We start from the raw sequence: 26,639 nt of genomic DNA, 5'->3' as shown, positions 1-26,639 counted from the left end.
CTGTCTCCTGAACCTGCTCATTCTCGTTAGGCTCCATTTATTTTTCAAGTTGATTAGGAAACCTTTTTTTTCATGGCATGAAGCTACCTTTTTTTACTGTTATACAATCCTGCTACCGATCATAATTTGTGATTGGGCCTTTTTTGCGCAATGCGTGAAATGGAATTGTATTGGTCCATCTGGTCATGTTACTTGTCACTGACAAACAAGTGAACAATTTTAGCTGCTACAAAAGGCGCAAACTTCATGTGCTTGCCATGATTATGTGTATCCTTTTTCTGGATTGTATTCTGTAACGGATGGTTTTGAAAATGTAAAAGTAAAAGTACAGCCTTTGGAAAATACTCAAAAAATTACTAGTGCACAGAAAAGCTACTCAATTATAGGAACAATGAGTAGTTGTAATTCTTTACTTCCACCCCTGCTGTACAGTTATGATTCATGCTAACACTTAACATCTCTGTCATTGTAGGGATAACATGTGGTGATCCACATGACCCTCTTGTGAGTTCTCCCTACCGCTGGCAGCGGGGTCAATTGGGAGGAACTCAGCGTTACAGCTGTAGAACCAGATTTAAAACCATTAATGTGTCACATTGTGTTCTATAATGTTTCATGTTATTGTTTCCCCCAGAAATAAAGGGAGCATGTATCAACCCAACTGTGATGAATGGATTCCTAGTTCAGTCAAATGAGAGGAATGTTAATCGCAGGAATAGCAAGATATACTCTTCCTGCAGTGTAGGGTTCAAACCCTCTACCGGGGGTTGGTGGGGTGAAGCCACATGTACTGAGGGAACATGGTCTGGAATATTAGAGTGTATTGGTAAGAAAACGGTGAGCTTTACACCACTCCAGCCGACGCTTGGCATTGTACATGGTGATCTTAGGCTTGTGTGCGGCTGCTCGGCCAAGGAAACACATTTCACGAAGCTCCCGACGAACAGTTCAGGGAGAGCTTGAAAATGTCAGTGAAGACACTTGCGATCTGGTCAGCTGTTGCTCTGAGTACGCATCCTGGTAATCCGTCTGAATGTTAAACTGTTTAAAGGTCTTACTCACATCGGCAACGGAGAGAGCGGGATCACACAGTCGTCCAGAACAGCTGGTGCTCTCATGCATTGTTAAGTATTGCTTGCCTCATATTGAACACAGAAGGCATTTAACTCGTCTGGTAGGCTTATGTCACTGGGCAGCTCACGACTGGGTTTCTCTTTCTAATCTGTGATAGTTTGCAAGCCCTGCTATATCCGACGAGCGTCAGAGCCAGTGTAGTAGGATTCAATCTTAGTTCTGTATTGACGCTTTACCTGTTTGATTGTTGGGCCACGGTGGAGGCCTTTGGCAAAGGCTCGCATAGTCTGGTAAACAGAGCACATTGTCAATTGCTTGTTGGTTCAGGGATATTAAAAAGGATCACACTGTCTGAAGGGATGATGGGTACTGAGAGGTGTAGGGCAACCCAGCCCCCGAAGCCTCTTATCAACACTATGCAAAAGGCTTTACTGTCTTCTCAGGAATTCAGCATTCTCTGTGTTGATATCTCATGCCCCTATCTGGCTCACCTCTGAGAAGCAGAGGTTCTGTTGTCATTACATCATCTAGGTCTGATATTTCAGGGTTAATTTCACATTAATACTATTGGTCAACAACTCAAATAATTCAGATGTTATGAAGGGTGCTAGATTCATTGTCCCTTTTTTTTTGCTCCTGACCTGTGCTGGTGAGATACACCCTCGCTCTTTCTTTCTCATGATCTAGTGGTCATGGCACAAGCCATGGTCTCGCTGATCATGCCGAGAATAATACCTTGTAATGTCAATATTGCCTTCTAACTTAAGATTTATGCCTTGTATGTTAATTTATTCATTTCGCAACGTAATTAAATACTTGCCTTTTGATAGATAATTCTCAGACCTTTCTTTTTTTTATTAAAAACAAAACAATATGTTTTAAGTGAGAATAGGCATTGGTCTGAAGTCGAAAAATAAAGGAAATTAATATGAGCACAACAATGCTTATTCCACCCATGCTCTACCAAGTTTTTCCAGCACACAACCTTGACCTATTACAGTAGCTTTGTTGGTAATGTACTTCAAACTATGTGTAGGTAAGCTGCTTAGGATTCAAACCTTCTCAAACAGCCTAATTCATACTCAACTATATATTGACATTTGAAGTCAGCAGGGTAACTCATCTCTTTATCTTGAAGCACACTACTAACATAATGTGTTTCTATCATTTTTTGACTCCAAAATGCAGAAGTGAAATGTAATTTATCATTGCCACCAACAAGAGGAACCAGTTACAGACCTGCTGACAGAAATCTGTTCTTGCCTGATGAACGTGTAACGGTGACCTGTGCCTCAGGATTCTGGAACTTTATCTCACGTCAGACTGAAAATACAATGACATGCAAAGAGGACGGAAAGTGGTCACCTTCCACAACAGATTGTGAACGTATGTTCATACTGGAGAGTATATTGAGAGTGTATTGGGGTATACACAGGTGAATCACTGTGTATTACTGTACAGGTTTGATTCATGCTGACACTAAACATCTCTATCATTGTAGGGATAACATGTGGTGATCCACGTGACCCTCTTGTGAGTTCTCGCTACTACTGGCTGCGGGGTCAATTGAGAGGAACTCAGCGTTACAACTGTAGAACCGGATTTAAAACTACAAATCCCCGGGGTGTTGCCACATGCACAAGTGATGGCTCCTGGACTCCAGAACCACTCTGTGAAGGTGCAGTTTTTTGAAGGAAGCCATCTTTGAATATCACTGTGGTTTGATTACCTTGTGCTCCGATGTTAGTTTGGACTGCATCAGAATGACATTGTTTGTCTTTCAGAGATTACATGTGACAAGCCAGATATCCTAAATGCTGTGATTAAAGACCTGAAAACAAGATACAAAATCAATGATCTGCTCACTTATGAGTGTAAGATGAATTATGAACTATTGGACAGTACTACCAGACCTACTGCTACCTGTACTACAAATGGCTGGACCAAGACACTTGGCTGTAAAGGTAGGATGACATTTACATTTCAATCATCTAAAACTCTGAGAATAAGAGTCAAGACACTGATCCAGAAGGTTTAAGGCTACTGGAAAGATCAAGCATCCGATTTTAGCCTGTTGTGTTATTCCCTATTTGAGGATTTGGTTTGGAATTGGTAATGGTATGAACGTTCACTCACTTTGCTTCCATTTGGTTTTCCAGATATTGCTCTGTTCAGTGCTTTTATCAAACTGACAGCTTGGCCAAAATCTAATGATATGGTAATGCTTTGTAGAACAGGTCCTCTATGTGCGCTGTTAACTGAACGATGTGTCACAATGCGTTCTGTAATGTTTCCTGCCATTGTTCCTCCCAGAAATAAAGGGAGCATGCATCCATATTGAGGCTATAAGGAGGTATAGACAGTGTAATCACTGTGTATTACTGTACTGGTATGATTCATGCTAATACTAAACATCTCTATCATTGTAGGGATAACATGTGGTGATCCACGTGACCCTCTTGTGAGTTCTCCCTACCGTTGGCAGCGGGGTCAATCGGGAGGAACTCAGCGTTACAGCTGTAGAACCGGATTTAAAAACATTGATGTGTCACATTGTGTTCTATAATATTTCATGTCATTGTTTCCCCCAGAAATAGAGGGAGCATGTATCAACCCAACTGTGATGAATGGATTCCTAGTTCAGTCAAATGAGAGGATTGTTGATCCCAGGAATAGCAAGATATACTCTTCCTGCAATGTAGGGTTCAAACCCTCTACCGGGGGTTGGTGGGGTGAAGCCACATGTACTGAGGGAACATGGTCTGGAATATTAGAGTGTATTGGTAAGAAAACAGATCCTCTAGAAATGACCTCTTTACAAAGTAGATCAAGAACAGTGGAATGCATTTCCCTCTGACTTGGCTATATTGGTCTGAAACTCAATCTCCTCCCAGCTCAAACTCAACCTCCTCCCAGCTGCCCACTGCACTGAGACTAGGTAACATGGTCACCACCGATAAATCCATGATTATCGAAAACTTCAACAAGCATTTCTCAACGGCTGGCCATGCCTTCCGCCTGGCTACTCCAACCTCGGACAACAGCTCCCCCCCCCCCGCAGCTACTCGCCCAAGCCTCTCCAGGTTCTCCTTTACCCAAATCCAGATAGCAGATGTCCTGAAAGAGCTGCAAAACCTGGACCCGTACAAATCAGCTGGGCTGGACAATCTGGACCCTCTATTCCTGAAACTATCCGCCGCCATTGTCGCAACCCCTATTACCAGCCTGTTCAACCTCTCTTTCATATCGTCTGAGATCCCCAAGGATTGGAAAGCTGCCGCAGTCATCCCCCTCTTCAAAGGGGGCGACACCCTGGACCCAAACTGTTACAGACCTATATCCATCCTGCCCTGCCTATCTAAGGTCTTCGAAAGCCAAGTCAACAAACAGGTCACTGACCATCTTGAATCCCACCGTACCTTCTCCGCTGTGCAATCTGGTTTCCGAGCCGGTCACGGGTGTACCTCAGCCACGCTCAAGGTACTAAACGATATCATAACCGCCATCGATAAAAGACAGTACTGTGCAGCCGTCTTCATAGACCTTGCCAAGGCTTTCGACTCTGTCAATCACCGTATTCTTATCGGCAGACTCAGTAGCCTCGGTTTTTCGGATGACTGCCTTGCCTGGTTTACCAATTACTTTGCAGACAGAGTTCAGTGTGTCAAATCGGAGGGCATGCTGTCCGGTCCTCTGGCAGTCTCTATGGGGGTGCCACAGGGTTCAATTCTCGGGCCGACTCTTTTCTCTGTATATATCAATGATGTTTCTCATGCTGCGGGCGATTCCCTGATCCACCTCTACGCAGACGACACCATTCTATATACTTCCGGCCCGTCCTTGGACACTGTGCTATCTAACCTTCAAACGAGCTTCAATGCCATACAGCACTCCTTCCGTGGCCTCCAACTGCTCTTAAACGCTAGTAAAACCAAATGCATGCTTTTCAACCGTTCGCTGCCTGCACCCGCACGCCTGACCAGCATCACCACCCTGGATGGTTCCGACCTTGAATATGTGGACATCTATAAGTACCTAGGTGTCTGGCTAGACTCTAAACTCTCCTTCCAGACCCATATCAAACATCTCCAATCGAAAATCAAATCAAGAGTCGGCTTTCTATTCCGCAACAAAGCCTCCTTCACTCACGCTGCCAAACTTACCCTAGTAAAACTGACTATCCTACCGATCCTCGACTTCGGCGACGTCATCTACAAAATTGCTTCCAACACTCTACTCAGCAAACTGGATGCAGTTTATCACAGTGCCATCCGTTTTGTCACTAAAGCACCTTATACCACCCACCACTGCGACTTGTATGCTCTAGTCGGCTGGCCCTCGCTACATATTCGTCGCCAGACCCACTGGCTCCAGGTCATCTACAAGTCCATGCTAGGTAAAGCTCCGCCTTATCTCAGTTCACTGGTTACGATGGCAACACCCATCCGTAGCACGCGCTCCAGCAGGTGTATCTCACTGATCATCCCTAAAGCCAACACCTCATTTGGCCGCCTTTCGTTCCAGTTCTCTGCTGCCTGTGACTGGAACGAATTGCAAAAATCGCTGAAGTTGGAGACTTTTATCTCCCTCACCAACTTCAAACATCTGCTATCCGAGCAGCTAACCGATCGCTGCAGCTGTACATAGTCTATTGGTAAATAGCCCACCCATTTTCACCTACCTCATCCCCATACTGTTTTTATTTATTTATTTTTATTTTTCTGCTCTTTTGCACACCAATCTCTACCTGTACATAACCATCTGATCATTTATCACTCCAGTGTTAATCTGCATAATTGTAATTATTTGCCTACCTTCTCATGCCTTTTGCACACAATGTATATATAGACTCCCCTTTTTTCTACTGTGTTATTGACTTGTTAATTGTTTACTCCATGTGTAACTCTGTGTTGTCTGTTCACACTGCTATGCCTTATCTTGGCCAGGTCGCAGTTGCAAATGAGAACTTGTTCTCAACTAGCCTACCTGGTTAAATAAAGGTGAAATAAAAAAAAATAATAATAAATGCTCTTTCGCTCTAGATCAATCACAATGTGGCAGAATCCCTGTCATTCCCAACACAAGAAAGGTACCTCACAGTGAAGTCTATAAGAATGAACAAACTGTTACAATTGATTGCAAAGTTGGATACACATCTGAAACTAAGACTATAAAATGTAAGGATGGAGAATGGCAAACACCGTTACCAGCTTGTAGACGTGAGTAGTTGTTAATAGTTTTGTTCATTTTAAATAATCACTTGATTTTAATTGAATACAGTGGCCAGTCATCCTTCAATGTATGTTTACTATATGTTGGAATAGTTTGGGGAAAAGGACCCCGAAGCCCATATGATATTATGTAATTACATAGATAGTAGTTCTGTGTCTGTACTGTGTGTGTTTTCTACCCACTAATCTTTCAGCAATATTTTCTTATCTTGAAGCGCAAGGCGTTCCATGTGATCCTCCACCTAAAGTTGAAAATGCAATTGTTAAAATCCTGTATAAAAATAAATATAGAGAGGGATTTGAAGTGAATTATGAATGTCGCAAGTCCTTTGAAATAGAGGGACATAAAAAACTTACTTGTGAAAATGGCAGTTGGACAACTCCACCACCAACATGCAAACGTAAGTATTGATAACTGTTTGAAACTGATGCAGTAATTCAGTTTAGAGTTACTCTACTATGAACAGCACCTATTCAAACAGGGAAAAAATTATATTTAAACGTTAATTGAGATGAACAATTCTGTATCACATAACACCATTATTCTCTCATACAATTGGTTTTACAGAAATATACATCTCTGATTTATATTTTCTCAATGTGTCCACTTTGAGATAGTTGCTGTTGTTTTTTGCTATAATTCATTATAGTCTAGTATTCCTTGATATGATAATGGATGAGTTTCAGTGCATATTTACAGTATATATCACAAATTGCCCCAGTTACATTCTCTGAATATACTGTACATTGGCCCTTGACTATGGTTCTAACCATAGTCATTCTCTGCCACTTTTGTGTCTCTGGTAGATAACTGTAATTTGATAGTTCAAACATGTGGTGCTTCACCTACAGAGTACTGTGGTAAGCCTGAGGGCGCAGGGAGGAGAATGGAGATTCCTGACCAAGTGCTGGAGAGATACGAAAATGGGAACCAAATAGACTATACATGCATTAACCCATACAAAGGCCCCGGAGGAACAGCAACTTGCAAGAATGGAGAATGGCACATGCCAGTTGAGTGTAACGGTAAGTCTTAAGTCTATGGTACTGTATTATCATGGTACTGTACTGTATTATCATTGTACTGTATTATCATCATATTCTATAATCATGGTCTTGTATTATCATGGTATTGTATTATCATGGTACTGGATTATGTTACTGAATCATGGTACTGTATTTTCACGGTACTGTATTATCGTGGTACTGTATTTTCATGGTATTGTATTATGATTTCTATCTATTCCCTGTTTAATCTAGCAAGCTGTCCTGATCCTCCTCCCATTACTAATGGAGATTTCACCAAGGAAAAGAGAGATGTTGAAGGTGTAATTACAGAGGTGTCCTACCAATGCAGCATACAGTTTACACTGAGTTTCACAGGCAGCATCAGATGTCTGGATGGAAAATGGCAGAGTCCTCCAAAGTGTTTACGTATGTACATTATTTACAACTGGTCTGAACATGGTGTTATATCTACATGTCAAGTGTATATAAATGTATGAATATGTACTGTACACTAAGTGAATGAAAAAATGACTGGGTTTAATTTCCATCAGGGCCTTGTGAGATTTCCACTTTTGATGCAGAGTACAATCTACAGAATTTACCTGAGAAAGATAATATTGCGCACGGTGAAAAAAAGACTCTTCATTGCAAAGAGGGATATTACCATCAATACAAGAGATATCGACCGAATATTGAAGAAATTGAGATGAAGTGTGATGATGGAGAGTTACAGTATGGAGAACACATGCCTATATGTAAGTTCATGTCATGTAAAGGAACACCCATCAGTGTAAGATAGTCATTCTCTCAACATTAAGAGTTTAACATCATCTAATATATAGAATGCATAAGTCCAGGATGCCCTGTGAGCTATCTACTGTAGATTAATACAATATAAATGGATAGTATTTTCTCATTTTGATCTAAACCTTTTTTTATGAAAATCAATCCACCTGTTTGATAATATTTAATGAGGCCACTGTGTGTAACCTTCTGACTGTATAACCAAAATGATTTGTTCTTTGCTTTTTAGGTAGGTATCGTTATTCATAGGTAGATGATGAACATAATGGGTAAGTTAAATTAACAAGGAGAGTGGCATGTCTTATAATCACACAAACCTTTTGAACAGTTATGAAAAGTATAATAAAAGGTATTATGAACAGTATTAGAAACAGTATTAGAAACAGTTATGAACAGTATTACGAACAGTATTAGAAACGGTTATGAACAGTATTATTAACAGTTATGAAAAGTATAATAAAAGGTATTATGAAGAGTATTACGAACAGTATTAGAAACAGTTATGAACAGTATTACGAACAGTATTAGAAACAGTTATGAACAGTATTATTAACAGTTATGAAAAGTATAATAAAAGGTATTATGAACAGTATTACGAACAGTATTAGAAACAGTTATGAACAGTATTACGAACAGTATTAGAAACAGTTATGAACAGTATTATTAACAGTTATGAAAAGTATAATGAACAGTATTGTAAACAGTATTGTATTCAATGGTATAAACAGTAATATGAATAGTATGTGATGGGGTTATCAGTGAAGCATAACAGAAACATGGAGTATAACATCACAGCAAGCAGGAGTCATTTCTCTAATCATTAACACACAGTGAAAGTTCACATGGTTAAACACTGTCTACTCTCCTCTATAGTCGGAGTGATCAGCCGGATTACTCCAGACTGATCTATAGTATTAGTGATCAGCAGTATTACTCCACAGACTGATCTATAGTATTAGTGATCAGCAGTATTACTCCACAGACTCTGATCTATAGTATTAGTGATCAGCAGTATTACTGCACTCTGATTATCCTGTCATGTGATTTCGTTCCTACAGAGTCTTGATGTTTGGTCCATCAAATGCAAGAATCCTTACAAAGACGTCTTCATGTGCAAGAAGAACATATTTGCTTTTGTGGTGTTGTTGTCGCTTGTTTAATTCAGGTTTAGAAAAAATGTGAGCCATCCAGTAATGGAGCACATAAGGTGTATTTTTCATCATTTGACTTTGTACCATTGTAACAAAATAACAGTATCTTTCTAATCATCAGTCTCAGCTTCACTATAATAACAGTACAGCTATCTAAAGCTAGACTAAAATGGTACATTTGTTGTATTAGTACAAAGAGATGTGATTGTGTGAACATTCTATCAAGTTTATAAATTGCCTGGCTGGGCTGATGAGACAGTGGATTGCGCAGTCAGTTGGAACAGAGTAAATAGGCATTTTAAAGTCATAGATTTAGCCGGTGGTAGCTTGTGGAATATGCACCGGGTGGAATGCCGTTTTAACTAATCAACATTCAGGATTAGACCGACACGCTCTATAATGTGTGAATATTCTCCTGTATCTCCCAGCTGTGTGATTCATTACCTCAAGGTGTAATATAAGTGAACAACTTATGATTGTGATTGACCTTATCAAGACAATAAAGTTGTGGAAAAGAGACGACACGTTGTCTCCATGAGTCTTTACAAGGCTACAGTACAACAGAATAAGATTTACAGATGTTAACCTAACAAATGCACATTAAAGCTGACAAACTATTTCTCAGGTCAGTATCACTTGTCATTGATTGTTGTTGTAAACCAGTTGTCTCTTATCATGCACCTGTAGCTACTAGAGTAGATCTTCTCCAGGGTCTCAGGACAGTATAAGTAATGTCTCAGTTGGTCATGCTTTTTTTGTTTTACTTCTTGCCTCTGGCAATCTCAGCTTACTGGAAGTGATTACTGGAAACTGTCTTGGACAAACACATCCATATATAATTGATTGTACAACATGAATGTGTTTTTATCTACTCTTTAGTCTAGGACAAACACATCCATATATAATTGATTGTACAACATGAATGTGTTTTTATCTACTCTTTAGTCTAGGACAAACACATCCATATATAATTGATTGTACAACATGAATGTGTTTTTATCTACTCTTTAGTCTAGGACAAACACATCCATATATAATTGATTGTACAACATGAATGTGTTTTTATTTACCCTTTAGTCTAGGAATTTCATCAAGTATTTTATACTGAAGCCACCAGACTATATCTATTAAAATGTCCCTGTGGTGTTCCTTGACATGTACTCCTGAACATTAAGGCAGGAATATTGACCTTCAATTATATGCAAGCAAACATTTGATATAATGTTTTGTTTAGGTCATAGGCTAATAATGGACAAACCCTTGCATGAGGGGCTGCCGAGTGGTGCAGCGGTCTAAGGCACTGCATCTCAGCGCTTGAGGGTCTAAGGCACTGCATCTCAGAGCTTGAGGCGGCACCCTGGTTCGATTCAAGGCTGTATCACAACCGGCAGTGATAGGGAGTCACATAAGGAGGCGCACAATTGGCCCAGCGTCGTCCGGGTTTGCCCTGTGGAGGCGATCATTGTAAATTAAAATGTGTTCTTAACTGACGTGTTACGTACGCCTCTTGGAGGCAACACCCTGCTACAACTCAAGTCCCCGTGGAGTGAAAGAGGTATGTGATTGTAGGTGCGGGTAAGGATGACAGAGACTATATCCTTTTACAGGGACTTTATTTCCATAACATGGTAATGTGGGTAAAAGGGGCTGGACGGAACCAAAGCAAAGAAAGTAAAAGTTTGAGTCCTCTCCTACCCACTACTTACCTAACCTTTCAGAACCTCCTGGCGCACCAACCAAAATACAGGGGGTAGTCCATCCAGGTCTTACCTAGTGTGCATAGACAGTAAATACTACAGGTTATGTATGCCCGCAGGGCTCTTGCCTAAACACTCCCAAGGCGACGACATCCCCCCACCCCCCTGGGAACAAATTAAACAGAATAATACAAACTTTGGGAACAATTTCAATAATCAAAAACAGTCCTGTTGGCATACACATACCTTAGAAGTAGCGGCTACCAAATAGTGTCAACAGAACTGTCACTGGGCAACAACCAACACAAGACAGCAAAGAAGCTCTCTCTTCCTGACAAATGAACACTGGCTTTTATCCAGCTGGAGAAGGAGTTGGTAAATAAAAACAGCTGTTTCCCCTGATGAGAGGGAGGGGGGAGGGTTCAGAGCTCCAATCATTGATGGGGCCGACCAATCAGCTGCTTAGAATCCAGGAAGCCATTTCCTGAAATACACAAACACATACAACCCCAAAAAACACAGAAACTGGGGAACTTGCCTCGTAAAAAAGAAATCAGATATGGGGATGTGCTACTGAAATCAACAAGTAGCGGGAAACAACGCAATCTCAGGATGCAAAAATAGAATGTTTATTGGTATGTGAATTTTTTAAAATCAAGTAAGGTTAAAATGCCAGGATGTTATACTCGTTTCAGGTCTTCATTCAATAGAATCAGATGAACAGTTTTCCACAATGCATTGGAAGGCCCTAGTTCTCTTCAAGTAGCCAAATAACAAAACTAAGCTACTTAATTCAAATCAAAATCAAATCAAATTTTATTAGTCACTTGCGCCAAATAAAACTGTGAAATGCTTACTTCCGAGCCCATTACCGGCAGTGCAGTTTAAAAAAATACTGATAAGAATAAGAGATTCTAAGAGATAAGAGATAACAAGTAATTAAAGAGGAGAACTGTCTATGACTAGGGTGGCTGGAGTCTTTGCCAATTTTCAGACACCGCCTGGTATAGAAGTCCTGTGATGTACTGGGCCGTTTGCACTACACTCCGTCGTGCCTTGCGGTCGGAGGCCAAGCAGTTGCCATACCAGGCAGTGATGCAACCAGTCAGGAGGCTCTCGATGGTGCAGCTGTAGAACTTTTTGAGGATCTTGAGGAATTTCAAAAGATTTCAAAATGTAGAACCAGGAACATATATAGCCCTTGGTTCACTCCAGACCTGACTGCCCTTAACCAACACAAAAACATCCTGTGGCGTACAACATTAGCATCGCATAGCCCCCGCGATATGTAACTTTTCAGGGAAGTTAGGAACCAATATACACAGGCAGTTAGGAAAGCAAAGGATAGCTTTTTCAAACAGAAATTTGCATCCTGTAGCTCTAACTCCAAAAAGATCTGGGACATTGTAAAGTCCATGGAGAATAAGAGCACCTCCTCCCAGCACCCTCTGCACTGAGGCTAGGAAACACTGTCACCACCGATAAATCCACGATAATTGAGAATTTTTCTACGGCTGGCCATGCTTTCCATCTGGCTACCCCCACCCCGGTCAATAGCCCTGCACCCCCCACAGCAACTTGCCCAAGCCTCCCCATTTCTCCATCACCCAAATCCAGATAGCTAATGTTCTGAAAGAGCGGCAAAATCGGGACCCCTACAAATCAGCTGGGCTAGACAATCTGGACCCTCTCTTTCTAAAATTATCCACCACAATTGTTGTAACCACTATTACTGGCCTGTTCAGCCTCTCTTTCGTATCGTCTGAGATCCCCACAGATTGGAAAGCTGCCGCAGTCATCCCACTCTTCAAAGGGGGAGACACTAAAGACCCAAACTGTTAAAGACCTGTATCTATCCTAGCCTGCCTTTCTAAGGTTTTTGAAATCCAAGTTAACAAACAGATCACCGAACATTTCAAATCCCACAGTAGCTTCCTATGCAATCTGGTTTCCGAGCTGGTCATTGGTGCACCTCGGCCACGCTCAAGGTCCTAAACAATATCATATTATTATTATGTTTGATGTCTTTACTTAAAATAATAAAGTAGTAGTCAAACGTGTTAATATTTCAGTAAAAACACAGATTAATGTGCTGTATCTGTGTTGTAATGATATGTTTTTAGAGGATTGTGGGTAATTAAACATTTTGAGAAAATGTCATGCAAAGATGGATATTACCACAAAAAAACAATGGCTTCAAAGGAATACAATAAATTGAGATGGAATGTGTCTTTCATTCATAGTCATTCATAGTCTGGGTTTAAATGAGACTGTTTGTAGGTTGATGGAAACAGGAAACAGAACTGTCTACAAGTTGCAATAAACGATAGGAGAATGGAATTATGAAACGCTAGCAATTATTGTAGTATTAGATGGATTAGAGATTTACCACGTAGGGCCAATGCATTTTTTTATTTAATTTCAATTTAATTTAACCTTTTTTTTTGAAATAGGCAAGTCATTTAAGAACAAATTCTTGTTTACATTGATTGCCTACCAAAAGGCAAAAGGCCTCCTGCGGGGACGGGGGATAAAAACATTCAAATATAAATACAGGACAAAACACACATCACGACAAGAGAGACAACACAACACTACATAAAGAGAGACCTAAAACAACAACATAGCAAGGCAGCAACACAACATGACAACACAGCATGGTGCAACACAACATGGTAGCAGCACAAAACATGGTACAAACATTTTTGGGAACAGAGAAAAGCACAAAGGGAAATAAGGTAAAGACCACAATACATCACCCAAAGCAGTCACAACTGTCATTAAGAGTGTCTGTGATAGTGTCTGAGTCTTTGAATGAAGAGATTTAGATACAACTGTCCAGTTTGTTGCAGCTCGTTCCAGTCGCTAGCTACAGTGAACTGAGAAGACGAGCGACCCAGGGATGTGTGTGCTTTTGGGACCTTTAACAGAATGTGATTGGCAGAACGGGTGTTGTATGTGGAGGATGAGGACTGCAGTAGATATCTCAGATAGGGGGGAGTGAGGCCTAAGAGGGTTACATAAATAAGCATCAACCAGTGGGCCTTGCGATGGGTATACAGAGATGACCAGTTTACAGAGGAGTATAGAGTGCAGTGATGTGTCCTATAAGGAGCATTGGTGGCAAATCTGATGGCCGAATGGTAAAGACCATCTAGCCACTCATTTAAACATGTCAAAGCAACAGTAAACATTTCAACAAGAGAAAAAAAACACTCTCCACTGGCGGGAGTTTTGAGAGCGGATCTGAAGAGTCTCGCCAATAATTCATTTTAACAACAAATTACAAATGCAAGCTTCATAAGCAAATTAGCATTTCAAGCAATTGTTACATACCAAAAGGCCAGTAGGCCTATGCTAGTAATCAAGTCCCCATTGCTGGTGATCTTGCAACGTAACAGTTCATATTCTTGATCACCAAGCCATTTTTGGAGCTGCATATTCATTTATTATGGCAATCCTCTCTCCCTGCAGTTTGACGTTTGCGCTGCACCTGATCCTATATCTGTACAGCATATCATCGATCTGTTCGCTAGCTCACCCCACATATGTTGATTGACAGTTTGCTTGTCCAATCAGAGTGCCGAGTGTCCGTTTCACTAGCTAATCTGTTGCAGGTTATTTTTGCAAGGACTAAGGACTAAGGCTACTGTCTCTCTCTGTGTGTAGAGTATCCCACGTAGACTCTATGACACAAAGTGAGGGACAAAACCTTACAAAACCTGGACAGATCATTTCAAGTCAAACACGAGTCTTGAGGCACCAAGTCCAAATCAAGTAATTTTATTTTCAATCAAGTGGAGTCTCAAGTCAACAAATGTGTGACTCAAATTAAACTCGAGTCCAAGTCATATGACTTAAGTTCACAACTCTGATGATTAATAATGTGAATGTGTTTGGAGTTCTCCAAAACAACTATATCATGAAGTATGGACACAGGCTACAGTTTGAGTGCAGCAACTCTAGACACGTTCTGAAGGGGGAATCAGAGGTTGTCTGCTCAACCTACTGGTCCTAGTGGAGTCACTCCTTTCCAATTTGTGACGATAAATTGTATTTGTATTGATTTAACACATTGGGAAAATAATGCAAAACAACCAAGTTATTTATTGTTTAAAGTAGATTTACAATTATCTCCAACTCACACACAAAATGAAGCAAAATAAAGCATTTCAGAAAGGGTAGGGAAGATTTCTGGACAGTTTGCTATTCTTGCTGGTTAATGAAAGCAGCTGGGTACATTTCATCACTAGTACTTTTATGACCTCACTCATGTCTTCCTAGAGCCCAAGGATTTCTGTGGACCACCTCCACATCTCATTAATGGAGACACGATGGGCCGTACCAGAGAGTGATACTGAAACACAGAATCATTGCATTATGACTGCAAGTCTTACTAAACCCTTAATAGACTTTCATCCTACAAGACGTGTCCTAGAGGGATCTGGATTGGAGAGATGACAAGCCTGAATTAGTTATATCTCTGAAACAACGTTTGCCTGATTCATATCCAATCACTCGCTCACATCCCTATGCTATGTCCATGCTCACTCCCATTCACAGATCATGGTGGATTGTTAGGATCAATTTCCTTTCAAAGCCCCCCTGTGATGTCTGACTAGCCAGTGGAGATAATAAGGGCCTAGGGATTGGAGTGAGGGAGAAAATTGGAACGGGGCCCAATTGTAATGCCACCTGATCTTGTATACATGGGGTCATGACTTTGCCTCTTTGCCATTATTGATCTCAGCTTACGGAAAGTGATGACTACTGTCGTGTTGGACAAACATGTAAATGAATAACCTCTGTCAATAGTTTGCTCCAATTATTTGCAGATTCATGGTTCCATGATTGTCCAACATTAAATAAAGTGCCTCTGGTTCATATTTACTAATCTACTCTTTAGTTCATTGTTGTCTGGGAATATTATCACCAGGTATTTTTTACAATATTGAAGCAGCCAGACAATATCTATAAAAAATATTCCTGTGGTGTTCTTTGCCATGTATTTCAACTACATCATCGTCACTGAGTGAATCTTGAACATTAAGGCAGGAATATTGACTTTCAATTCTCAAAATGCAAGAAAACGTTTAATGTTTTGTTTAGTTGGTAAGGTAATATGGGCTTAACCTCACTGGTAGATGAGACTAGCTCTAAACCTACAGTATATTTACTATAATATTGTAGATATGTATGTATATTATTTAGCTAAATCAATAATTGCAACACTAGTGGAAGAACAAGTATAGGATAATATAGTATAGTTTTACATGTTGTACCTTTTTGGGGGGGTTGACAGGACAAAAAGACACAAACCAACAGACATTCCACAAATACACATGCATCCTTCCACCTACTCCCCTCCACAGGATCTTGAGTACATACAGTGTCAAAGTAGTGATTTTAAGCTGTCAAGAGTTGTATTCCAAATGTCAATATTGTCTGATTTTGCATCATGCAGTTGAGAGATCGACAGTTCAAGTTGAGCTATGTCTATGAATGAGAAAATTGCTGACGTGGCAGACTGTGTGGGGCTTGCCATCATAAGGCAACCATTCTCTTGGCTGCTGTTAGGCCAGCAAGCCAAATTCTTCTTTGCTTGTATATTAGGTTCAGTCATCATTAAGCAGAGGCACATTGGAAAGACAATATTATAGTATATACAGTATAGTTCAACATACTACAAATGTTTTATTTAATTTAACCTTTATTTAGCCAGGTAGGCCAGTTGAGAACAAGTTCTCCTTTCCAACTGCGACCTGGCCAAGATAAAGCAAAGCAGTGCGACAAAAACAACAACACAGAGTTACACATAAAGAAACGTACAGTCAATAGCACAATAGAAAAATCTATGTACAGTGTATGCAAATGTAGAAGAGTAGGGAGGTAAGACAATAAATAGGCCACAGATGCTAAATAATTACAACTTAGCATTAACACTGGAGAGATAGATGTGCAGATGATGATGAGCAAGTAGAGATACTGGGGTGCAAAAGAGCAAGAGGATAAATAATATGGGGGCGAGGTAATTGGGTGTGCTATTTACAGATTGGCTGTGTATAGGTACAGTGATCGGTAAGCTGCTCTGACAGCTGATGCTTAAAGTTAGAGAGGGAGATATAAGACTCCAGCTTCAGTGATTATTGCAATTTGTTCCAGTCATTGGCAGCAGAATACTGGAAGGAAAGGCGGCCAAAGTAAGTGTTGGCTTTGGGGATGACCAGTGAAATATACCTGCTGGAGCGCGTGCTACTGGTGGGTGTTGCTATGGTGACCAATGAGATGGGGCTTTACCTAGCAAAGACTTAGAGAAGACCTGGAGGCAGTGGGTTTGGCGATGAGTACGTAGTGAGGGCCAGCCAACGAGAGCATACAGGTCGCAGTGGTGGGTAGTATACAGGGCTTTGGTAACAAAACGGATGGCACTGTGAGAGACTACATCCAGTTTGCTGAGTAACACATTGTATCCTTTACACATGTCTAAACAATATTAGGTAACACATTGGTTCCTTCATATAGTACGTGATGACAGTCCATGGTGACATCTGCTTCATGGCCCACATGCCATCAGGCAACTCCAGTAGCTTTAATCCAGGGCTTGAGTTCAACGGTGGTGTAGCCGTATAAGAATAGCCTCCGGCAGAGGAACATCTGCATACAGTCTAGCCACACCCACCACTTCCTCCCGGCCTTTGACTGGGCCTTTCTGCTCTCTAGCTGCTTGTGGCTGGGGCCTCTTCCTGTCCTTCTTCTTGTTCTTCCTTGTTTCAGTGTTTCCAGAGTTCTGCTGGGAGACAGGTCATATTAACCAGGCTCAGTCACGACAGAAATGGTGTCGGACTCATAAACCTTAAGCACCAACTGTTTGGGCCTCTTGCAGAAGAATTGTACTCTTGAAAATACATAGTTGTGGTGTTACCAATGTAAAAAATGTATGGAAGGGACGTAGGGCAACATGCCATTGTTGGTAAAGGTGTCAAACGATTGTAATATAAGTGTTTAGAGACACACTAGTGCATTTTTTAGGGATATTGGGGGACATTGGAAGCTTCTTTTGAGAGGAAAGATCAGTCAACTAAGTGAATGGGCTGGGGGGCTGTGAAAAGTCTCAGGAGGGCAGTTCTTACACAGTATGAATTGTTGTGTATGGCACCTTTCAAATCGTTCTCATACACAATAACACAAAACCCCCTGTAAACCTCACCCTGCCCATTGACTTTGACAGATCATTCTTGCCAATAGAAGCTCTTGGATTTTTGGAGCCATGTTTTTGTATTGTGTTATGAGAATCTGCAGAGAGAAGAATGAGGTGGTTGTGTCATAACTGTTTTTGTTGTTGTTGTTTTTCAGTGTCCCTTGCTCTCTTTTTTGTCCAAAATGCTGCCGCTTTAGGGTATTTTTCAGCAGAGCACTGTGGAAGGACTCCAGATTACCTGAGTTTTACAAAGAGAAAAGGTAAAAAGAGAAATGAGTGATACTTCTTTGATGACATGGTCTGAAAGATACTCTGTGGTCCTCAGGCTACATCCAACCACCTGTAACCCCAAGCTCATTCCAGCTTGTTGTTTGGATAATTTTGATGTTTGTTATATATCGAACGAGCTTGGGGTTACAGGTGGTCATATAGAACGAGCTTGGGGTTACAGGTGGTCATATCGAACGAGCTTGGGGTTACAGGTGGTCATATCGAACGAGCTTGGAGTTACAGGTGGTCATATAGAACGAGCTTGGGGTTACAGGTGGTTGGATGTAGCCTGAAGACCAAAGAGTATCTTTCAGACCATATGGTTCTGACAATATCCTGTAGCAGAGTCAGGGTGACATTTCCCTTTAAGGCGTGACCAGGCCCTCTAGTGGCCTGGGCCTGTAATAGTAGGTTGTTTTCTCTTCAGCTGTGCTGCAATACTGCAGTAGTTAGCTATCCTGGCAGACACTGAGGTCCTTCTGCTGTTGAGAAATATCTTTATCTTTCTAGGGATTTATAGCGTTATATTTTTCATGCGGCGCATATATATACACACACGTGGCAAAAGAAATTAGGTTCTATTCAACCAAAAATGAAACCTTTTATAATACAAAGCAAAGGCTAAAGCAACACAATTGACCAATTCCTTGGAAATAATCAATTCTGCATTCTCTTCATTAGCCCGTTGCAAGGGGTGATGACACAGCAGTCCAATTACTGCATGTCCATGTGTGGGAGGGCACTTCCCCCACCCAGAGCCTTTTTCTATTGAGCCTTTTCACAAAAACTGTGTGATATTTTCGGTGATTCTACCGCAATAGATTTAAATCAATATTTTTGAGTATTACAGGATTTTGGATCAGTCCCCCACTCTTCAGTGCTCCCTGGGGGCTGGAACTCTGTAGACAAACATTAACTTTGGGATAGACACTGTTTATTTATGTTCTACTCCTTCCATTTTTACTGCATCTACCATTTGATCAACATGAAATCATCTCTGACTCTGCTGTGTCTGGTGGTATGGATGAATGTGGATGCTTCATCAGCTCAGACTGGTAAGGATGTGTTTTCAATCACTTTCTCACATGCTTGTAGTGCCCACATTGGGTTAGTATCCACCAATTGCTCTGTAAGACTGACTAGACTATACAAAGTGAGCAAACGTAACTGATGTGTTTGCTATGCTACTTTTATCAAATGCTGCACAACTAAATCAAATCCAACTTTAATTTGTCACATGCGGCAAATACCTTACCGTGAAATGCTTACTTACGAGCCCTTAACCAACAATGCAGAGTTATGTGCTAAATACATTTAAGGAAAAATAAGTAGATAAAAAAACAAAGAGGCTATAAACCAGGGGTACCAGTACTGAGTCAATGTGTAGGGGTACGGGGTAGTTGAGGTAAGATAATATTTACATGTACTGTCGGTAGGGGTAAAGTGACGATGATAATAAACAGAGTAGCAGCAGCGTACGTGAACAGTGGGAAGGAATGTGTGCGTGATGAAAATATGCATATGTCTGTGTCCGTGTGTGTTGGAGTGTCATTGTAGTATGTGTGAGTGTGTGGTTATATTCCAGTGAGTTTACATTGAGCCTGTGCAAGAGAGTCAGTGCAAAAAAATACGTTTAAATAATAATAAAATAAGGGCTCAATACAAATAGTCTTAGTAGCCATTTCATTAACTGTTCAGTGGTCTTATGGCTTGGGGGTAGAAGCTGTTAAAGGAGCCTTTTGGTCCTAGACTTGTCGCTCCGGTACCGCTTGCCGTGCGGTAGCAGAGAGAACAGTCTTTGACTTGGTTGGCAGGAGTCATTGACAATTTTTAGGGCCTTCCTCTGACACCGCCTGGTATAGAGGTCCTGGATGTCAGGGAGCTAAGCCCCAGTGATGTAGTAGGCCATACGTACTACCCTCTGTAGCAACTTGCGTGCGGATGCCTAGTAGTTGCCATACCAAGTGGTGATGAAACCGGTCAGGATGCTCTCGATGGAGCTGCTGTTTAACGTTTTTAAGGATCTGATGCCCCATGCCAAATCTTTTCAGCCTCCAGAGCCCTACTCACAACTTTTTTTTGTATGTTTGGACCATGATAGGTCCTTAGAGGTGTGGACGCCAAGGAACTTGAAGCGCTCGACCTCCACTCCAGTCCCATGGATGTGAATGGGACGTGCTCAGCACTCCTTTTCCTGTAGTTCACAATAAGCGTGTTTGTCTTGCTCACATTGAGGTAGAGGTTGTTGTCCTGGCACCACACTGCCAGGTCTCTGACCTCCTTCCAATAGGCTGTCTCATCATCGTCGGTGATCAGGCCTACCACCATGTGTCGTCGGCATACTTAATGATGGTGTTGGAGTTGTGTGTGGCCACAGTCTTGGGTGAATAGGCAGTACATGAGGGGACTAAGCACGCACCCCTGAGGGGGCCCCGTGTTGAGGGTCAGTGTGGCAGATGTGTTATTGCCTACCCTTACAACCTGGGGGCGAACCATCAGGAAGTCCAGGACCCAATCGCACAGGGAGGGTTGAGACCCAGGGCCTTGAGCCTAATGATGAGCTTGGAGGGTACTATGGTGTTGAATGCTGAGCTGTAGTCAATGAACAGCATTCTTACATAGGTATTCCTCTTGTTCAGATGGGATAGGGCAGTGTGATGGTGATTGCATCTTCTGTGGACCTATTGGGGTGGTAAGGTGACAGGTAAGGTGGATGTGATATGATCCTTGACTAGTCTCTCAAAGCACTTCATGATGACAGAAGTAAGTGCTACGGGGGATAGTCATTTAGTTCAGTTACCTTTGCCTTCTTGGGTACAGGATCAATAGTGGCCATCTTGAAGCATGTTGGGACAGCAGACTGGGATAGGGAGAGATTGAATATGTCCGTAAATACATCAGCCAGCTGGTCAGCGCATGATCTGAGGACGCGGCTAGGGATGCCGTCTGGGCTGGCAGCCTTGCGAGGGATAACACGTTTAAATGTCCTTGGGAGTAGGCAGCATTGGTGGCACTGTGTTATCCTCTGTCATGACGCTGGCCTGGAGGTAGGTTTATGACAGTCATAAATACCTCTCCCCCCTTTTTCCTCTCTACCCTACTGATGGGACTATTGAAAATCCCTTGGTTAACATAGAGATTCTGGGAACATCAGAAGGTGGGGGGAAAGGAACCATATTTTGGTAATCCGACCAGTTGAACATATGCGTTGGTACTTAATGAATATGATGTCAGTTCAGATGTCATCTGAGACATTCTCATCAATGATAGGAAGACAAACTCTACAGTGGAAAGTCATATTCATTAAGTACCAACGCATATGTTCAACATTATAGTTATCAGATTCACATGGAATTGTTGTGCAACTCAAATGTTTAAATATACAATTATTGGTGAAGAGATGAAATGTAATTTTAGCTTCCAAATGAGAGATTTGGGTTTTCATAAAGTTAGGGCTCTGCTCAATAAGTGGCCCGCCCCTGTGAAGAGACATGGGCTGTAGACTGTGAAACACACCCTTCTCCCTCCACAAAAATGTAACCTCCTGTTCCAGGTACATTAGGATGACGATCCAATGTCAGAAGGGTTCAGATAATAACTACAGAACGAAGCCAACCTCAGCGTGAGCTTTGATTGCGAATGGTATGAACTTTTAACTCTTATTCACGACAGAAGTGACACCTCCTAGCCATTGATTTCGCAACAGCAGCTGCAAACGTGGGCTAGGAAAGAACAGACAGAGTATCCCGTCTACCACACAACAACATTACTACAACGTATCCAATTTATTACCAGAGACATTCTTCAAAGGACAAAGGACTCTGTTGGGAAACACGGCCTTCCATCCACCACCAACCTACCGAAGCGCAGATCAGAGTAAATATTTACTGCATTTTCCTTTTCCAAATGGGCGGTAATTTAAAATGCATAAGATTCTGTATTCACGATAGAGTAGCTGCCTACGGCCTGATAGAGACATCACTTCTCCCTTTGTTCTTCAGTCTTCCCTCTCTTTCACTCAAACCCAGCCCCCTTTCCTTTGGGCAACCAGCTGTCATATATGTTCCGTCCACTAGGGACGTTTTCCTTTATGACATAATTTATAATCAAGGTATGATTCATTCGGTGTATGTGTAATTCTGTGTGATTAGTTAGGTATTTAGTAAATACATAATTAAACCCAATTTTGTATTGCTGATTCAACTTGTTAGCCAGGGTTTGTGAAGATAACCAAGAATTTACAACTTTCAGATGAGACTGAAATAAGGTGACGATTAATATTGACTGCTATTGATGTAAAATATTACTAGGTCTTTAAGAGTTTATTCGGAAGATATTGGCTCTATAAATATTATTTTGTGGTGCCCCGACTTTCTAGTTAATTACATTTACATGATTAGCTCAATCAGGTAATACTAATTACAGAGAAAGGATTTTATAGAATAGCATGTCATATCACTTAATCCGGCATAACCAAAGACACGACACCTCAAAGCGGAGAAAGACGGTGTTTAGTTTGTCTGGAAGCAAGACGTGGGTGTCTGTGAAGTGGCTGGTTTTCTTTTTGTAGTCCGTGATTTTCTGTAGACCCAGCCACATACGTCTCGTGTCTGAGCCATTGAATTGCTGTCATGCTGAAACAGGAAAGGGCCTTCCCCAAACTGTTGCCACAAAGATGGAAGCACAGAAACGTCTAGAATGTAATCATTATCCACCAAACTTTAAAGTTGCCACTATGATTGGGGCATGTAGAGTTATCCTGGCATCCGCCAAACCTAGATGCGTCCATCAGACTACCAGATGGAGAAACGTGATTCATGACTCCAGAGAACGCATTTCCACTGCTCCAGAGTTCAATGGCGGTACATGGTAATCTTAGGCTTGTGTGCGGCTGCTCGGCAAAGGAAACACATTTCATGAAACTCCCGACGAACAGTTATTGTGCAGATGTTGCATCCAGAGGCAGTTTGTAACACGGTACTGAGTGTTGCAACCTAGCACTTCAGCACTCAGCAGTCCCGCTCTGAGAGCTTGTGTGGCCTACCACTTTGTAGATGACCCGTTGTTGCTCCTAGACATTTCCACTTCTCAATAAGAGCACTTACAATTGACCGGGGCAGCTCTAGCAGGGCAGAAATTTTACAAACTGACTAGTTGGAAAGGTGGTATCCTATGATGGTGCCATGTTAAAAGTCACTGAGCTTTTCAGTAAGGCCTATTTTTGTCTATGGAGATTGCATGGCTATGTGGTCGATTTTATACACCTATCAACAGGTGTTGCTGAAATAGCCAAATCTACCAATTTGAAGCGGTGTCCACATACTTTTGTATATATAGTGTAATACAAACTGGGTCAGGGAGAGCTTGAAAATGTCAATGAAGACACTTGCCAGCTGGTCAGCTCTTGCTCTGAGTACGCGTCCTGGTAATCCGTCTGAATGTTAACCTGTTTAAAGGTCTTAAGTCACGTCGGCAAAGGAGGGAGCGCGATCACACACTCATCCAGAACAGCTGGTGCGCTCATGCATTATTCAGTGTTGCTTGCCTCAAATTGAACACACAAGTCATTTAACTCATTTAACTTAAGTCACTGGGCAGCTCACGGTTGGGTTTCTCTCTTTTGGGATAGGGGGCAACATTTGCACTTTTGGATGAATAGCGTGCCCAGAGTGAACTGCCTCCTACTCTGGCCCAGATGCTAATATATGCATATTATTATTAGTATTGGATAGAAAACACTCTGAAGTTTCTAAAACTGTTTGAATGATGTCTGTGAGTATAACAGAATCAAATCAATTTTATTTATATAGCCCTTCGTACATCAGCTGAAATCTCAAAGTGCTGTACAGAAACCCAGCCTAAAACCCGAAACAGCAAGCAATGCAGGTGTAGAAGCACAGTGGCTAGGAAAAACTCCCTAGAAAGGTCAAAACCTAGGAAGAAACCTAGAGAGGTACCATGCTATGAGGGGTGGCCAGTCTTCTTCTGGCTGTGCCGGGTGGAGATTATAACAGAACATGGCCAAGATGTTCAAATGTTCATAAATGACCAGCATGGTCAAATAATAATAATCACAGGCAGAACAGTTGAAACTGGAGTAGCAGCACGGCCAGGTGGACTGGGGACAGCAAGGAGTCATCATGCCAGGTAGTCCTGAGGCATGGTCCTAGGGCTCAGGTCCTCCGAGATAGAGAAGGAAAGAGAGAAGAGAGAATTAGAGAGAGCATACTTAAATTCACACAGGACACCGGATAAGGAGAAGTACTCCAGGTATAACAAGCCCCCCGACACATAAACTACTGCAGCATAAATACTGGAGGCTGAGACAGAAGGGGTCAGGAGACACTGTGGCCCTATCCGATGATACCCCCGGACAGGGCCAAACAGGAAGGATATAATCTTTGCCAAAGCACAGCCCCCACACCACTAGAGGGATATCTTCAACCACCAACTTACCATCCTGAGACAAGGCCGAGTATAGCCCACAAAGTTCTCCACCGCGGCACAACCCAAGCGGGGGCACCAACCCAGACAGGAAGATCACATCAATGACTCAACCCACTCAAGTGACGCACCCCTCCTAGGGACGGCATGAAAGAGCACCAGTAAGCCAGTGACTCAGCCCCTGTAATAGGGTTAGAGGCAGAGAATCCCAGTGGAAAGAGGGGAACCGGCCAGGCAGAGACAGCAAGGGCGGTTCGTTGCTCCAGAGCCTTTCCGTTCACCTTCACACTCCTGGGCCAGACTACACTCAATCATATGACCCACTGAAGAGATGAGTCTTCAGTAAAGACTTCAAGGTTGAGACCGAGTTTGCGTCTCTCACATGGGTAGGCAGACCATTCCATAAAAATGGAGCTCTATAGGAGAAAGCCCTGCCTCCAGCTGTTTGCTTAGAAATTCTAGGGACAATTAGGAGGCCTGCGTCTTGTGACCGTAGCGTACGTGTAGGTATGTACGGCAGGACCAAATCAGAGAGATAGGTAGGAGCAAGCCCATGTAATGCAGAACTCATATGGCAGGCAAAAACCTGAGAGAAATCCAACCAGGAAGTGGCACATCAGCTTTTCAAAGCTTTGCCTACCGAATACACAGTGGGATATGGATAAAGTTGCTCTTCCTACGGCTTTCACTAGAATACAGCCGTCTTTAGAAACTTGAATGAGGATTCCTATACAAAAAAGGGGCTCATGAGACCTGTTTGAGTCAGTGGTCTGGCAGAGTGTCTCAGGCTCGTGACGCGCGCTCCCGACAGAGTTACCTCTCGTTCCAGTGCTTTTCTTCAGACCTAGGAATTCTCCGGTTGGAACCTTATTGATGTTTTATGTTAAAAACATCCTAAAGATTGATTCCATACATCGTTTTACATGTTTCTAAAGGACTGTAACGGAACTTTTCAAGTTTTTGTCTGGACGAAGTGCCTGCGCCTCATGAAGATGGATTACTGGGCTGAACACGCTAACAACAAGTGGCTATTTGGACATAAATTATGGACTTTATGGAACAAATCAGTCATTTGTCATCGAACTGGGATTCCTGGGAGTGCCTTCTGATGATCATCAAAGGTAAGTGAATATTTATGGTGTTATTTCTGACTTCTGTTGACTCCAAAATGACAGATATTTCTCTGGCTAGATTGGGCTCTGAGCGTCGTTCTCAGATTATGCTTTTTCCGTAAAGTTTTAAAAAATTCTGACACAGCGGTTGCATTAAGTCTCTGGGCAGCTCACGGCTGGGTTTCTCTCTCTAATCCGAGATAGTTTGCAAGCCCCTGCTATATCCAACGAGCGTCAGAGCCGGTGTAGTGAGATTCAATCTTAGTCCTGTATTGATGCTTTGCCTGTATGATTGTTGGGCCACGGTGGAGGCCTTTGGCAAAGGCTCGCATAGTCTGGTAAACAGAGCACATTGTCAATTGCTTGTTGGTTCAGGGATATTAAAAAGGATCACACTGTCTGAAGGGATGATGGGTACTGAGAGGTGTAGGGCAACCCAGCCCCCGAAGCCTCTTATCAACACTATGCAAAAGGCTTTACTGTCTTCTCAGGAATTCAGCATTCTCTGTGTTGATATCTCATGCCCCTATCTGGCTCACCTCTGAGAAGCAGAGGTTCTGTTGTCATTACATCATCTAGGTCTGATATTTCAGGGTTAATTTCACATTAATACTATTGGTCAACAACTCAAATAATTCAGATGTTATGAA

General features: G+C 41.9%; 1 protein-coding gene and 1 long non-coding RNA gene across 7 annotated transcripts in view; one reads left to right on the top strand and one right to left on the bottom strand.

The window, feature by feature from the left end:
- The window catches only part of LOC110524787 (complement factor H), an 83,609-nt gene that overhangs the window by 12,755 nt on the left and 44,215 nt on the right, over positions 1-26,639 (top strand). For all 6 annotated transcript variants that reach the window (XM_036978751.1, XM_036978753.1, XM_036978752.1 and 3 more), the window contains 3 exons: positions 2,263-2,460; positions 2,576-2,752; positions 2,859-3,038. In XM_036978751.1, the coding sequence (XP_036834646.1) occupies positions 2,263-2,460; positions 2,576-2,752; positions 2,859-3,038 (555 nt within the window). The remainder of the gene's footprint in view (positions 1-2,262; positions 2,461-2,575; positions 2,753-2,858; positions 3,039-26,639) is intronic.
- On the bottom strand, positions 9,258-11,310 carry LOC118964685. Its single transcript, XR_005051892.1, has 4 exons — positions 11,212-11,310; positions 10,975-11,038; positions 10,527-10,715; positions 9,258-10,078 (listed from the first exon to the last, which is right to left on the bottom strand). It is a non-coding gene; the product is annotated as an uncharacterized LOC118964685 (long non-coding RNA).

The sequence above is a fragment of the Oncorhynchus mykiss genome, chromosome 5 (genome assembly GCF_013265735.2).
Source record: "Oncorhynchus mykiss isolate Arlee chromosome 5, USDA_OmykA_1.1, whole genome shotgun sequence".
NCBI classification, from domain to species: domain Eukaryota; kingdom Metazoa; phylum Chordata; class Actinopteri; order Salmoniformes; family Salmonidae; genus Oncorhynchus; species Oncorhynchus mykiss.
The sequence above is the reverse complement of the archived record's forward strand: the minus strand, read 5'-3'. Positions and strand labels throughout refer to the sequence as shown.